Source organism: Cryptomeria japonica, chromosome 7 (assembly GCF_030272615.1).
Source record: "Cryptomeria japonica chromosome 7, Sugi_1.0, whole genome shotgun sequence".
Lineage (NCBI taxonomy): Eukaryota > Viridiplantae > Streptophyta > Pinopsida > Cupressales > Cupressaceae > Cryptomeria > Cryptomeria japonica.
This window is the reverse complement of record NC_081411.1, coordinates 849647172-849662684: the sequence shown is the minus strand read 5'-3', so window position 1 is coordinate 849662684 and position 15513 is coordinate 849647172. Positions and strand designations below refer to the sequence as shown.

Genomic DNA, 15513 nt, shown 5'->3' with positions numbered 1-15513 from the left:
AAAGCGTGCGGGCATATAGTAGAAGGCTGAGGGAACTACTCAATAAAATGGAAAACCAACCGGCTATTGGCCTCAAGAAGAAATGGTTTGTTGAAGGATTGGTACCATCCCTTAGACGGAAGATGAAGGTGGTCCCCCCGCCCTTGTATGATGAAGCATACACTCGGGCGATGGATATTCAAAGCGAAGATAAGACATCCCGAGGGAAGCGTCGGGTGAGCGATGGTGATAGTACGAATGAAGACAGTGATGGGGAGTCCAAAACCGTGCAAGCACTCTGACGGGATATGATGAGTATGATGAAAGAACTAAAGGCTGACAAAGAAGGTGGCAGGGAAGGAAAGGAGCTATGGTGCACCGACTGCAAGACGAAAGGACACACTAAGGGGAGTTGTCCCCACAAGGCCTTTTGTGACACCTGCCAAGTAATGGGACATTCCATTAAGGAATGCACGTACAACTTGAAAACACTGAGCACACAAGTGCTCTTCGCCCAACCCGACCAAGTCACACCGCCAGCGACACTTCCGAAGCCGGCAGCAAACTCTAACGCCTCTCCTGGAGGGTATAGAAACAATCGGCAAGGTAACAACAGATCCAATAATAACACACCAAGGAGTAGAATTCAATACAACGCAAAGGGACGACCCATGATTCAATGCAGAAAGTGCAACGAATGGAGTCACTTTGCGCGGGAATGTCAAAACGGGGGTGACGCAGAAAGTTTGTTGTGCAAATGGTGCGTTCCAAGGAATCATGAGGACATAGACTGTCCAAGGCAAAAAGGGGTGAATATGCTGGAGGTGGAAGGACCGAGGGAAGGCGTATTAGCAATCACAAGATTGCAAAACAAAACAGCCATGTATCCTGACCCTTGCACGGAGAAGGAAAGACTCTAGGAAGCCAAGGCGGATATCGAGCGAGCGATGGTAGAAGAACGGAGGGCCTCGCACCCGGCCGTTAGTACACCACTTCGGTCAAGACTGGAGAAAACTATCATTAAGCAGATGTTACAGACCACAATACCCGTACGAGTATCCGACCTTCTACAAACCATGCCACAGTTGAGGATGGCCCTAATGATTGCAGTCGGTGACACCACCGTCAACCAGGAACATCGGAGGATGACAGAATCACATAGTACGACTCCTGACAAGGAACCTGGTACGGACGCCATGGACCCTATGCTGCTCACGATAAGCATTGGACGAAAACCTGTCGTGGTGGAAGATGGACATAATGGGACAAAAGCTCACAAACACCATTGTGGATGGTGGGTCTGGAGTCAACGTACTACCGGAGGAAACATGGAGAAGCCTTGGCAAGCCTACTCTCTAGCCACCAACATTCCATCTCGTCTGTGCAGACCAACACGGTATCAAACCTCTCGGTACTCTCATGGCACAAAAGGTAGTGATCGAGACACAACAATTCATTCTAGATTTCGTAGTCATCCAACTGGAGAGAAAAGCGTACGACGCCCTCTTGGGAAGGGGGTGGCTGATCATGGCTAGAGCCAAACATAACTAGAAGAAGAATACACTCTCAATCGAGAGTGAAGGCCATAAGTATGTGATTGACCTGAGGAATCAGTCCGTCAGTGAAGAGCTTGCATCGTCTGACTCCGACTCGGAGGACTCGAATAGATGGGAGTGGGGTTCCGAAGGAGACAGAGGAGGAAGGGAACCCAACGAAGGAGTATTGGAACTGGACGGATGCTTCGAGGATGGAACTAGTTCGCTGGTCGAGCTCTTCCATTGGCAGATGGAGGACTACGAGGTCTTCCACCTAGAGTGTCACATGTTGCAAGTATGCGAGATTGGGGAATCCAGTGGCAGGATGGACGAACTGTCATTTCCACCGGAGATCGGTAGATACCAGAAGGGAATGGCACGAGTGGATGACACGCCAGCCCACCAGTTTGAACGAGACAAACCCATCAAGTACGAGGAAATGGGGGTGGAAAAAGTTAATCTAGGCAAGGATGAGGACCCGCAAGTAATACTCCTAGGAGATGACTGGAACCCCGTACTAAAGGCGGCGGCTTTCAGAATATTTTTGGAATACAAGGACGTCTTTGCCTGGACATACAAGGACTTGAAGGGGGTACCGTCGGAACTGTGCGTACATCGCATAACCCTTGTACCAGGAGCCCAACCGATACGGAGGAGACTGTACAGGATGAACAAGAACTACACAGCCAAAGTAAACAAGGAAATCAACAAAATGTTGGAAGCATGGATCATATTCAAAGTGGAAACTAGTGACTAGGTTTCCCCAATAGTCATCTCTCTTAAGAAGGAAACTACTAAGATAAGGATATGCGTAGACTTCGGGTACCTAAACGCAGTAACCATCAAAGATCCATTCCCAATTCCATTCACTGACAGCATCTTGGAGGAAGTAGTCAGGCACGAGATATACACATTCCTAGATGGGTTCTCGGGATACAACCATATAAGTATTACGGAAGAAGACAAATTGAAGACCACATTCGTGGTGGAGGAAGGGGTGTACGCCTATAATCGCATGCCCTTCGGACTATGTAATGCACCTGCAACTTTCCAGAGAATAAATCTACACATCTTTGACAAAATGTCCATAGGAAACTTAAAGGCATTCCTGGATGTTTGGTCGATTTTTAGCGACTAGGACACCCATTTGAAGGCTCTCGGAGAATGTATGGAGAGGTGTCGAAAAGCTAGGCTGGCTCTAAACCCAAGAAAATGCAGGTTTATGGTACCACGAGGGAAGCTTCTTGGCCACATTGTTTGTAAGGAAGGTCTGAAGACAGACCCGGATAAGATAGGAGTGATTGTCAACATGGAGAGCCCAATGAATGTGACAGGGGTGAAATCATTCCTGGGCCACGTCTCCTCGCTCCTAGATAAGCTGACAAGGAAGGGAGAACCGTTTGTGTGGGGTACGGAGCAGGAAGAAGCCTTCAAGGAATTGAAAGATCGGCTGGTGAGTGCACCAATACTGGTATACCCGGATTGGAATAAGGAGTTTCATGTACACGTCGATGCCTCCAACTTTGCAATTGGTGCTACCCTCACGCAAGTAGGGACACAAGGGCTAGACCATTCTGTATTCTTCGCCAGCCAACTCCTGTCAAGGGCTGAACGGAACTACAGCACAACAGAGCAAGAGGCACTAGGGATGGTGTACGCCATACAAAAGTTTCGGACCATCAGGCACTAATGTACCTGGTAAATAAACCAATCATCCAAGGTAGGGTAAGTAGATGGCTACTGCTCCTGCAGCTGTTTACCTTCACCATTATTGTACGACGAGGAAAGTCCCATGTAATAGCTGACCAACTATCAAGGATTAGATCGGGGGAACCAGCCGAAGGGGTGAACAAGGACTTTCCAGATGCACACTTATTCCAGATTGCAATACTACCATCCTGGTACGAAAAGAGTGGTCGGTACCTCTCTACCTCCACATTTCCAAGGGAGATGCCGCTAGGGGAGCGGAGGAAGCTGGCACTGAAGAGTAAGACCTTCCATCTAATCAATGGGCTGCTATACAAAATGGGTCCTGACCAAATCTTGAGGAGATGTGTTATGGAGGAGGAAATTCCCGGTGTGTTGAAGGAAGCACGCGACGGGTTAGCAGGCGGACATATGGGACCAGATGCGACTGCCAGGAAAGTACTTTTAGCTGGCCTATGGTGGCCAACTCTACACACCGACGCTTGAGAATGGGTGATCGGGTGTGATACTTGCCACAGTGCAAGAAAACCACTCGAGAGATTTCATGCCCCTCTTTCTTTCATAGCTGCAGGAGTTATTCGAACGTTGGGGTCTGGATTTTGTGGGACCGTTGAAGCCGAGTAGCATGCATAGGTGCAAATATATTGTAGTAGCTACGGAATACCTCACCAAGTGGGCAGAAGCGAGAGCCTTGCTGGATAACACGGCTTTGAGTACGGCACAGTTCTTGTATGAACAGATTGTCACAAGGTACGAGATACCCCTTCAAATCACGAGTGACAAGGGAGTGCACTTTGTCAACCAAGTAATTTGTACCATGACCATAGAATTCAAAATCTTTCACAATCTCTCTAGTCCGTACTACCCCCGAGCTAATGGGCAGGCAGAAGCAACCAACAAGGTGTTGGTGTCAATAATTTACAAATCATGTGGAGTGGAACAGGAAGACTGGGAGGAAAGGCTACCAGTCGTACTATGGGCTTACTGAACAACGTACAAAGTCACTACAGGGCATACCCCGTTCCAGCTCATGTATGTGCAGGAGGCAGTGGTACCAGCCCAATACACCGTACCTAGACTACGAGTGGCGGTGGATAATAGACTTGGCGATGAAGAGAGCTTGAGTGCAAGGCTTGGCAGCCTGATAAAATTGGACGAACGGAGAATAATGGCACAATGGGCAACAGAGGTGGCGCAACGCCAATGGAAGTGTTGGCATGACCAGCACCTACGGCTGGTCAACTTCCGACCGGGGCAGTTAGTTTTGAAGTATAACGGCCCGAACAAACTTTGACCAGGGAAATTTAAAGTTCGATGGCTCGGACCCTATAAGATCAGAGAGGTCGGAGAAAACGGGGCGGTGAAGCTCTAGACTCTGAACAACAATCCAATCAGGGACCCAGTGAATGGTTCCAAGCTGAAAATCTATAGAGAACGAAACAAACATGTAATTGAGATTAACATGCTAGCATACGCTACCAAAGGGCACTAGACCATTGGCCAGAGCAAGAAAGTCGAAGAAGACCCAGTGGTAAAAGAACAACCCTACCGGAGAGATGAAGACTGGGCGAAGCCTTTTGCGGCCATGGAAGAATGACTTGTACTGAAATGGGTGGAAGGTGCAACGATTCCCAGGATCCACAAGCTCCTCACAAATGTGTATTTTGGAGACCCAACTGTGTGGGTGCGGGTTTCAAGACATTGGAAGAAGTGGGCCCCATACGAAGGACTTCAGGAATGGTACATAGCATATGATATTGATGAAGAAGCGGAAGCCCAAAGGAGAGCGAAGAACGCAAATAAAGAGGAGGAACCGGTAGACATGGAGAAGGAGCTTGACTTAGAGGTATATGGGGCAACCCTAGGTCCCTGTTTAAAAATGGTGGTGAAAACAGAAGATCTATTCGTCATCGCCTCCCAGCCAAGCGAAGCAAAAGCCGGACCCAATTCATTGTATCGGGTGATCCCTAACCCAACGAGACCACCAGAGGTTGACGGAGAGAAAGTAAAATGGTACCAATAGTACGAGGGTTGCTACATTAACGGCTGATATAAGGGGGTGGGACCAGCTCTGTTAGTTGACAAGATATGGGCGCTGGAATACATAGGGACATATTGAACGCAAGAATGTTATAGGAGACTCCCACAAGTTTGTATGTGGTTGCACGATTCAGAGATAAGAATGAAGATTCAGAACGATCCCTCAGAAATGAAGAGGAACAACAGGGGGGGATGAGGATGCCGATGAGGGATCAAACAAAAAATGGAAGGGAGACAGGACATGTGACAAGGGAAGAGTGGAGAAGAAGTACAGCACACGACCAACAAAGAGAAAACGAAGGGGGCGGAAAGATCATTCAGCAGCAATGATAGAAACAAAAAATTGGCCAGTGGACCCCAAAAGGCCGTCTAAACGGCACAACCTGACCAAGGGATACCTTGGTAAACTGAAGGTACGGGGAATTACATTTAAAAAGCATTGTAATTTCCTCCTCCATAACTTTTAATACCCCCTGTCTTAACAGTAAACAGTAAAACAATTGTTAAGACAGGGGGTATTAAAAGTTAGGGAAGGGAGATATATGGAGAGGAGACAAAGGTCAGGGTCAGCAAGTATTAAAAAATTAAAATGCCAAGCAAAAATAAAGGAAATAAGGGAAAAATACGACGGATAAAAAGGCATTTATTTTATATTAAATTAATAAAGCATTTATGCCTAACTCTAACCCTAGCTAAAGCAAGCAATTATAAAGACCCCCAAGAGGCCCATTCGGATACAGAGCAGAGAAGAAAGCGAAGCAAACCTGGCAGCAAGGCGAAATGGAGAGGACGAAGACAGGTAACGTATGGTCGAGCATAGTAGGTGAATTAAGTCTGTACACCGTACGAACAGATCGTACGAATGTGGAGGCGTGTGACGAAGCATTGGCAAATCCATACGGCGTACAAATTGCACAAACTGGGAAGCAAGAGAGTCAAATGCCTAAACCGTGTGGCGTATGGCCGACACGTACGGACGTGACAGAAGAAAACAAAGGGCAACTGAATAACCCGTACGGTGTACGGAAAGCATAGCACATGAAAGTGTGCGGCGTACGGTAGTCATATCTGACTGGTACGATTGGCACCGAATTCAACAAAATACTCAGTACGTACGACCATCTCAGCATCATATTCCGTACGGAGTTCAATGCAGACCATACAGTAAGCTAAGAAGCCGGTACAGCAGTGTACGGCCGCTAACGCGGAGAAGGAGGAAGTCATACGGACATGGAAACAAGTACTGTATGGTACCGTACGAAGACCAGCACACAATAGTCCGTACACGCAGGCAGCAAGCAAGTATAAGAAGTAAGAGGGCCGTTTGGCAAATCAAACTACGGAATCTGTACGATGAGAAGGCAGTGGATAGTGCAATGGGCCATACAAATTGGCAAAACACACTTTACGATGGTTATAATAACGACCAAGGACGGGACAAAGGAAAGAGAACAGAACAAGGCAATTACAATGCAGCCATGACTGCCACAGAGCCAGCCAACAGCAAGAAAGCCAGGAACAGGCCAAAAGTACAAAAGGATTCAGAGGGAATCACGACGGAGAATGTAGCATTTGAGAGTGACCGGCAACAAATGTCGTACCTAGTGGGAAGAAACTCCTCTAGACCATGTGATAAAGAACTCCCTCAAGAAGGCTCAGGTAGACCATGCCATCCAAATGCCCACATTCAGCATCAAGGATTTTGAACCAGTATTGCAAACTATGTTGTCCGGATATAACCCGCAGGAACGAACCTCCATCATTTAGTTTCAGGGATGCACGATGCGAGTTTCTTTTAAACCAGAGGATTTCAAGAGGGTATTTTGTATACCCAAGAAGGGGGCATCTATGGCCAAACCAACCAAAAAGCTCACCAAGGAAAAAAAGAAATGGTTGATGGATTTGGTATGCAGGGACAACCTCACAGAGGAACAGTGGAAGAGTGCCTAGTCTGACGATAGGGGGTGAAGTGTGCGTTTATTGCACCAGGGGAATGGAGAATGCTAATGGACCTGGTAAAAAGTCGCCTTACAGGAGCCAGTCGCGCATCCGACATAGCTATTTGAATGATAGGGTTAACGAATGGGATTAAGTGTGGGAAAGTATACAACTGGGGGCAACTGCTGGCGAAAAGAATCCATGAATTTCTCAAACTGGAACACAAGACATTCTACATGTGCCATCATGCCATCAGCCTGTTCCTGGACGTCGTACGCCTCCAAGTGCCACCAAAAATGTGGGGAACCTTCGAACCGCGTGAACGGGTGGAACCAAATAAACCTACCATGTACTACTATACCCACCTGGACACACTAGGTGACACCAAGCAGCCAACCAAAAAGAGAAGAAAACTGGACGCATCTATAGAGGTCGAAGATGTCAGCAACACAAAGGATTCGGAGGAGGAAGTGGAAGAGACTGAGGAGCAGGAAAGTGGTGAAGAGGGGTTCCATATGGCAAGATACACAGCTGAAGAGGATGAAGGGGAAGTCGAGTCGCAACAACAGGAAGAGGAGGAAGAGGAGGATCAACACGGAGGGTTACGAGCACACTGGAGGAGTACGAGTGTAAAGTTCACACCTCCGAAATTATCCTCGACACACTTGGTACCGCAGGAAGCGCTTACGATGGCCAGCCCGGTGGGAGACGTACGACCAGTAAGGGTGCCGTTCCGAAAAATCAATTAAGTGGAACCACCAGCACAGTGGCGGGTATCATTACCACAAATCAGCTTGGTTGTACTTGCAGCAGAAGCCACGGAGGGTACCAATACAGAGACCAGACAGTGGCAGTAGAGGCCATACCAGGAAAAGACATATTGTGACACAATTACTACAAACGACTCCCTCTCCCAAAGCTAGAATAGTGGAGGATGAGAATTCAAATCATTTGTTCATAGAAATTGCCCATCCTACCACTTAGAAGATCCCAGTCAAGCTACAGTAACTGACTTCAAAATGGCTCGAATTGACATGGGCCCACCTAGTCAAGATGCAGATTTGCATAATTTTTAGGTCACTACGACTAAGCTTATGGAGAGGAAAGAAAGAAAGAAATTTGATAAAGAAGAATTACAAGCACTGGTTAATGTACTTTCTAATTGTTTTAAGTCAATGTTGGGCCCCTCTTCACAATTGTCCAACTCTTCGAGAATTTATCCTGTATCCTAAATCTAATACATATAAAGTGTTGGTCACTAAAGTTCAGATGGATATATATTTCAGCAAGGTCACTCAAGAGTGGATTAAGGGGATCAAAGCCAAGGGACCACCTTTCTATTAGAATATTTAATTATATTTTAGTCACCTATATTTAGTTCCTTGTTTAATGGTCATTTAGCTTTTTAGTTAATTAGCTTTTAAGCTTTATTTAGCATTTAGCTTTTTCTTTTTAATTGATTAGCTTTTAAGCTTAATTTAGCTTTTAGCTCTTTAATCTTTTACTTTAACGTTATATTCTAATTATAGAACATCGTCTTGTAACCTCTATATATACGTGTGTATATCGTTCAATGTGATCATCCGATTATTGAATCATTCATTCAATTTATTTTTCACGGTATCAGAGCATGGAAATTAAAAATTTCGAAAAATTTTTGTTATTAAAATTTTTCGAAGTTTTTATTGAAGAGATTTTTTTTTAAAACTGTTTCTTTTTAAAAAGCAGATTTTTTTCTCTTCCTGGGCAGTTTTTTTTTTGCAGGTTGAAAATTTTCCTAGGGTTTCTGCAATTTTCGACTAGGGTTTTGACCCTTCTGTTCAAGTCGAAATTTTATTTTGGTTGCAGATTCTAGGTGGGTTTTTCAAGAGCTCAACTGGGTCGTCGTCAAATTTTTCTTGGTGCATCGTTTTCCGTGCCTCAATTTTTGAGCCGTCAGATTTGCATTCTGTTTTTAGATTCTTGGTGGGTTTTTCGAGAGCTTTTTTGGGTTGGTCTCAGATTTTTATGGGTGCCTCGATTTTTGTGCCAGCAAATTTGCCTTGTTATTTAAAAACAGCTCACAATTTCTGTTGGACGTTGGGATTTTTGCTGTTTTTTTTTGGCACCATTTATGCTGTTTTAAGTGTGCAGAAAATTTTAATTTTTGGGTTTCTTCCAAACCTCGAAATTCGTGCCTTGGAATTTGTGCCAGAATTCTCCTATAGGGTTTCAATTTTTTCAGCAGCTGTTTCTATTCTGATTTTTTTTAAATCATATTCTTTTGTCTCTTGCTTTCACTTAGTTGACCTCGATCAACCTCGATTTCCGTGATGGCATCATTAACCAACATCATGTTGGAACACAGTCAGAAGTTCAACAGCCGCAACTACAACACCTGGAAACAGCGTATGCTTACCATCTTTGAGTATCGTTGCCTTGATCAGCTTGTTTTGGGCAAAGAATCTTGTCCTACAACAGCAGGTGATGATCAAGACAAACATGATGTGAAGAATCGAGAGGCTGTCATGCTTATCAAACTCTCTGTCACAGATGATCAACTCCCACAGGTGCCTTCAGGTAAAACAGCAAAAGAGATCTGGGACCTTTTGAAGGATCTTCATGAAATGTCCGACAAGAGCTGAGCTTTCTTTCTGAAGAATATGTTGTTTTCTATCATGATGGATGAGAAGTCATCTATCCAGGCACATCTTACGAAGATCAAGGACATCCGTGATCAGTTAGAAGCTATAGGCCAAACCATGGTGGAAGAGGATATGGTAGTGATAAAGCTGAAAAGCCTTCCCAGATCCCACGAGCATTTCATTGATACGCTCAATATCTCCTCTACTAGTGTTGATTTGAAGTTTCCTGATCTTTGCAACAAGCTGCTCCAACAGGATCGATGGAAGCAGCAGTTTGGAAGCAGCGCTAGTTCATCCACTGAACAGGCTTTCACAGCCTCAGCTTCGCATAAGTACAAGGGTAAAGCTTCGTCCTTCCAGCATAAAGGACAAGGTCAAGGTCAACCTCAGCAGTCTTCCAAAAAGAAGAACTTACAGTGTTCCTACTGTCATATATATGGTCATTTGGTGAAAGAGTGTCGGAAATTGATAGCATCCCAATAATCCAAACAGGGAGGGTCCAAGCAAAAAGTCAATTCTACCACGCATCCTGATCAGAAGGAATCTGCCTTCTATGCGTTCATGGCCCAAACCTCCTCTGATGATGTTCAATCATCAGCCTAGTACATTGACTCTGGAGCCTCTCGACATTTCACACATCGTCGGGATTGGTTTACAGAGTCCATGCCTTTCACTGATTCAATGATCTTTGGTGGAGGTGAAGAGTATATTGTTGTCAGCAAGGGCAACGTTCAGATTTCATCTGGTGGGAGGGATTTAATATTCCTCAATGTATACTTTGTACCTAGTATGAAGCTCAATCTACAGTCAATCAGTCAAATTATGCAGCATTCACCACAACTGGATGTTGGCTTTGTGTTGCACAAGTGCAAAATTGTTGACAGGGAGACTCAAACTACAGTTGCAGTTGGTATTGAGGATCATGGTCTTTATAGACTTGTTGATTCTATTGGTTCTCAGGAGCTCGCCATGGCAGCTAGGAGTACTTCCATCAGCACTCTTTGGCATCAGCGATATGGGCATCTCAATGTCCACTATCTCTCTCAGTTGGTTCGAGAGGATCTAGTCGTAGGATTACCTGAGATTCAAACTCAGAATCATGGAGTTTGTGGAGCGTGTCAAGCTGGAAAGCAACATAGGACTCCATTTTCAGATGCAGACGCTTGGAGAGCATCCAAGGTCTTGCAACTCGTTCATGCAGACATCTGTGGTCCCATGAACACTCCATCAGTCACTGGATGCGGGTATTTTCTACTATTTGTTGATGATTTCAGCAAACGCATGTGGGTTTTTTTTCTTAAGCAGAAATCAAACATGTTCACCATGTTTCAAACGTTTAAGGCCTTAGTGGAAAAAGAGTCTAGCTGTCAAATAGTCTCTCTTCGGTGCAACAATGGACGGGAATTTTGTTCTACAGAGTTCACCAACTTTTGTGCATCACATGGCATTAAGCATCAGCTTACCACACCTTACACCCCACAGCAAAACGGTGTTGTTGAGCGCAGGAACCATACAGTCACTGAGATGGCTCGGTCTATGTTGGAGCATAGAAATGTTCCAAAACACTTTTGGGCGGAAGCGGTCTTCACTGCAGTCTACCTTCTGAACCGGTCTCCCACAAAGGCCGTTACGAAGATGACTCCAGAGGAAGCTTGGTCTGGTAGGAAGCCCAAAATCAGTCATTTGAAAGTTTTTGGCTCTACAGCATATGTTTGGATTCCAGATGCCACGCACACCAAACTGGATCCAAAGAGTCAAAAATTGATGTTCATTGGCTACAGTGACAACCACAAGGCATATCGGCTGGTTGATATAGACACTAATCACCTCATATTCAGTCGAGATGTAGTATTTGATGAAGAAAGAGGTCCTTTTCCGCCTTCCTCTCCTGATTTGAGCACTGAGGATCACCCTCCAAAGGCTGTAAGTATGGGTGTTCGTTTTCCTTAGCTCCACTTGATGGGAGGGATTTAGTTGACTCTGAAGTTGTGGGGTCTCCCAGGCATGACATTGCACCCCCTGACTTTCCTCAAGATCTTCTCGATCCACATCGAGAGGAGCTTGGTCTAGATATTCCTCCAGGCACTCTTCATCCTGCAGCAGATGTTGGTACTTCTACTCTCCGGCCTAAGTGGTGGGCCAAGACCATTGGTGATCTTCATGATGATGAGCTCATTGAGGGTAGATCCGTTAGAGGTAAGAGCCAACAACATAGTTAATTTTGCTCTTGTGGCCAACATTCACAGTATTTATGAGCCTCAAACATATACAGAGGCTAAAGGTGTACCTGAATGGGAAAAGGCTATGGCAGCGGAGCAACATAGTCTTCTGAAAAACAACACTTGGGTATTGTCTGATCTTCCTCCAGGAAAGAAGCCCATTGGCTGCAAATGGGTGTTTAAAGTCAAGTATAAAGCTGATGGAAGTCTTGATAAGTACAAGGCTTGATTGGTGGCAAAAGGGTTTTCACAAAAGGAGGGCATCAACTATGAAGAGACATTTGCTCCCACAGCCAAGATGAGTACCATTAGGCTTGTCCTCGCTCTCTCAGCTCAATTTGGATGGAAAGTCCATCAAATGGACGTCAAGAGTGCCTTTCTCAATGGTGATTTGCAGGAAGAAGTCTACATGACGCAACCTCCAGGTTTCAAGGTTGCCGATAAGGAACAGCAGGTATGTAGACTAGTCAAAGCACTCTATGGCCTCAAACAGGCTCCTCGTGCATGGTACATCAAAATTGATAAGTAATTGATTGATCAAGGCTTTCAGAGGAGTCCTTCAGATCCCAATTTGTATGTCAAACATACTAGTGATGATATTCTATTTCTAGTAGTCTATGTTGATGATCTCATCATTACTGGCAATGTAACACATCTGATCATGCAGGTCAAACAGAATTTGTGTCAGCATTTTGATATGACAGATTTGGGACTTCTCCATTATAGTCTCGGTGTAGAGGTTTGGCAGACTGATAACCACATATTCATTTCTCAGTCAAAGTATGCCAAGAGCCTACTAGATAAGTTTTGTATGCAAGATTGTAAACTTGCATCTACACCTATGGAGATAGGGCTCAAATTATCAGCCAAATCAGATTCACCTGTAGTGGATGAGTCTTCATTCAGGCAACTAGTGGGCAGCCTCATCTATCTCACCGCCACTAGACCTGACATTAGTTATGCTGTGAGCTATATTTCAGCAAGGTCACTCAAGAGTGGGTTAAAGGGATCAAAGCCAAGGGACCACCTTTCATCATCAGCATGTGCAAAGCTTATTGTTAGTTAATCTTAGCAAGGAATGGTGTCAACCCGTAAATCTAGTCCACCAAACAAGAAGAAGCTTGTTAGGGGTAAATAACTTATGTTAGTAAGAAGGATAGTTATAATTGTGTTTATGTTGTGTTTATGGTTATGTTGCGTCGCCGAGAGGTTCCCGTCAAGTAGTTGGGAGTTGGTGACGGTTGGCAACTTGGCCAACCGTCGGGTCTACATATTGTTTGGATGGAACCTCGGCAGGGAAGATTATGTATGGATATATTCTGGATAATGCAATAAAGATATAACTCTTCCGATCTAGTTGTTTATCATTATTACTTATGCTGTGATATATGAATGTTCTGTTACATGAATAACTGGTACGTGTGGAAAACACTGTATTATCTGTGAGTGTTACCAACCTTACATAAAGGACTAAACGAAGCCATACACACACAAACAATCAAAGAGCTTCAAGAGATTGTAGCTTTGGGCATGAACGTTGCAGTGGCTGAAAAGATAATCCCTAATGCTTAAGATAACCAATGCGTCATGTGGACAGAGAGCCTCAAATGGAAGTGCAGTTTTCTGCAACAAAAAGTTCGAAAGCAAAGCAAGCTGCTAAAGGATGAAAACAAAATGATTGAGCTGGTGTGCAAATCATGCAATGGCTTTCATCACTAAGAATGAAGTAATCAGGTATAATAGAACTCTGTGAGGATTGAGGACAAGGAATGTTTTCATCCCACATGAACAAGAGATCTCGGATATTGTTAAATCTCTCCCAGATTGTAAGGCCTGCTAAGCACAACAGGGGAATACCAACGTGAATCAGACAAGAGCGCCACCTCATGTTTAATTATGTTATATTCTCTTTTCTTATGTTTTAAAAAGACTTTTAAGTGTGATTTTTAATGATAATCAGTTTCAGGAAGACTTTGGCAGTTACCAATTTGGATGTTATAAATAAATGTTTTATAGTCTATGGAGAGGTCCAAAATTTTGATTCCCATTAAACTTTGGTGTAAGAGTGAGGCACAGTCTAATTGAGGATCAATGAAGTTATTGTTGTTTTCTAAGATTTCCTTGTCTGTGTGCATAGAGCTTGAATAGTTACTTATGCTTTGTTCTAAATCTGTGAGTTTGAGGAATCTGAATATCATGTTCATTGAAATATTGATGTTTGCATAAGTGATTTTCATTATCTTGGGGATTCAGTAAATGTTTAAAGCTACAACTTCTCTATTCATTTGTTGGTTATCAATCATGCGTTGATGCTAATGGAAAAAATTCTCTTAAAATTAAATAGCGTTTGAGCTTGAAGCTAAAGTTTGGAAGTTATCTTTTCTTTTAAAGCATTTTCTTTCGCATTTGTTACATGGTGATGAACAAATGTTAAGCACCTTTACTACTTTCTGGTTAAAAGTATACCCAAGTTTTAAAACCTTAAAAATCAAAATTGTGATCATACAAGGGGAGCTGTACTTTTTCTTAAAAAAATCAGAGGGAAACTAGTTAATAGTTTAGCTAAGTGTTGACTGACAATTTGGTCTCAATTTTTTGGGGGCAAAAAGTCTTATTTTTATAGAATTCAAAGAAACCAAATCTGTTAACCAACAATGTAAAAGATGAACAAGAGACTAGTCTCATGTTTGATATAATGCCTTTTTTGGCCCTGTTTCTAACAGCTACCAATGTTTGTTTGTCTATGGAAGAAGAAATGTGTCACAAGTCTGATACCAGCAGTACATGTGACAAAGCAAATTGCTAAAGAGAAATGTAATAGAGAGACTATTTGAAGGACATGGTTCTTTGCTTGAAGTATCTCATGATGGTGACTTTTATGCATCAGTACATATGAAGGTGATGTACGTTAGCCACCTATTGTCCAAGCACATGTAAAAAAATTTAGAGCTTGGTTTGGAACAGCTTTCTTTTGTTGATGAAGATTGTGTTGAGGATGTATTTTTTAGCTCACTAGTTTAGCATGATAGTGCTAGTGTTGTGTGTCCTCAAGTAGGTGAGATTGTTAGTAGGTGAGGCTGATTTTTCTATCAAAAACCAAGCAAAAACCTTCAGCAACAACTGGTACAAACTTCAAAAAAATCTGATTTTCAAGTCAATATCAGTCAAACCAATCTAACACGAATCCCAAGACAAACTGCTAGGAATACAAACCTTCGGTAAAACTCTAGACGCAACTCTGCACAAAACCAAAATAATTCGCTGGAAACCCACCAAAAAAATCTGAAAATGAAACCCTAGGCACTGGTCAGCAACAAAAAAAAAACCTTAGTGCAAACCCGCGGATTCAAAACCGCAATATAGACTCACGGGTAAAAACAGGCGTGGGCAGGAATAACACTTCTTGCAGAGGAAAACTCGCAACCAGGTAATTGCGAGCCGGAAAAAAACAAAAAAGGCACAAGAATCGCT

The 15513-nt window shown here is 43.7% G+C and overlaps 1 protein-coding gene across 1 annotated transcript; it reads left to right on the top strand.

Annotated features, from left to right (window-relative positions):
* The first annotated feature begins 287 nt into the window (after positions 1–287).
* Positions 288–899, top strand: LOC131857036 (uncharacterized). The gene has a single exon (XM_059209025.1). The coding sequence runs from the start codon at positions 288–290 to the stop codon at positions 897–899; it is 612 nt and encodes a 203-aa protein (XP_059065008.1).
* The last annotated feature ends 14614 nt before the right edge of the window (positions 900–15513 follow it).

Coding starts and splice junctions, on each gene's coding strand:
- LOC131857036 (XM_059209025.1), top strand. CDS start 288: ATGATGAGTATGATGAAAGAACTAAAGGCTGACAAAGAAGGTGGCAGG.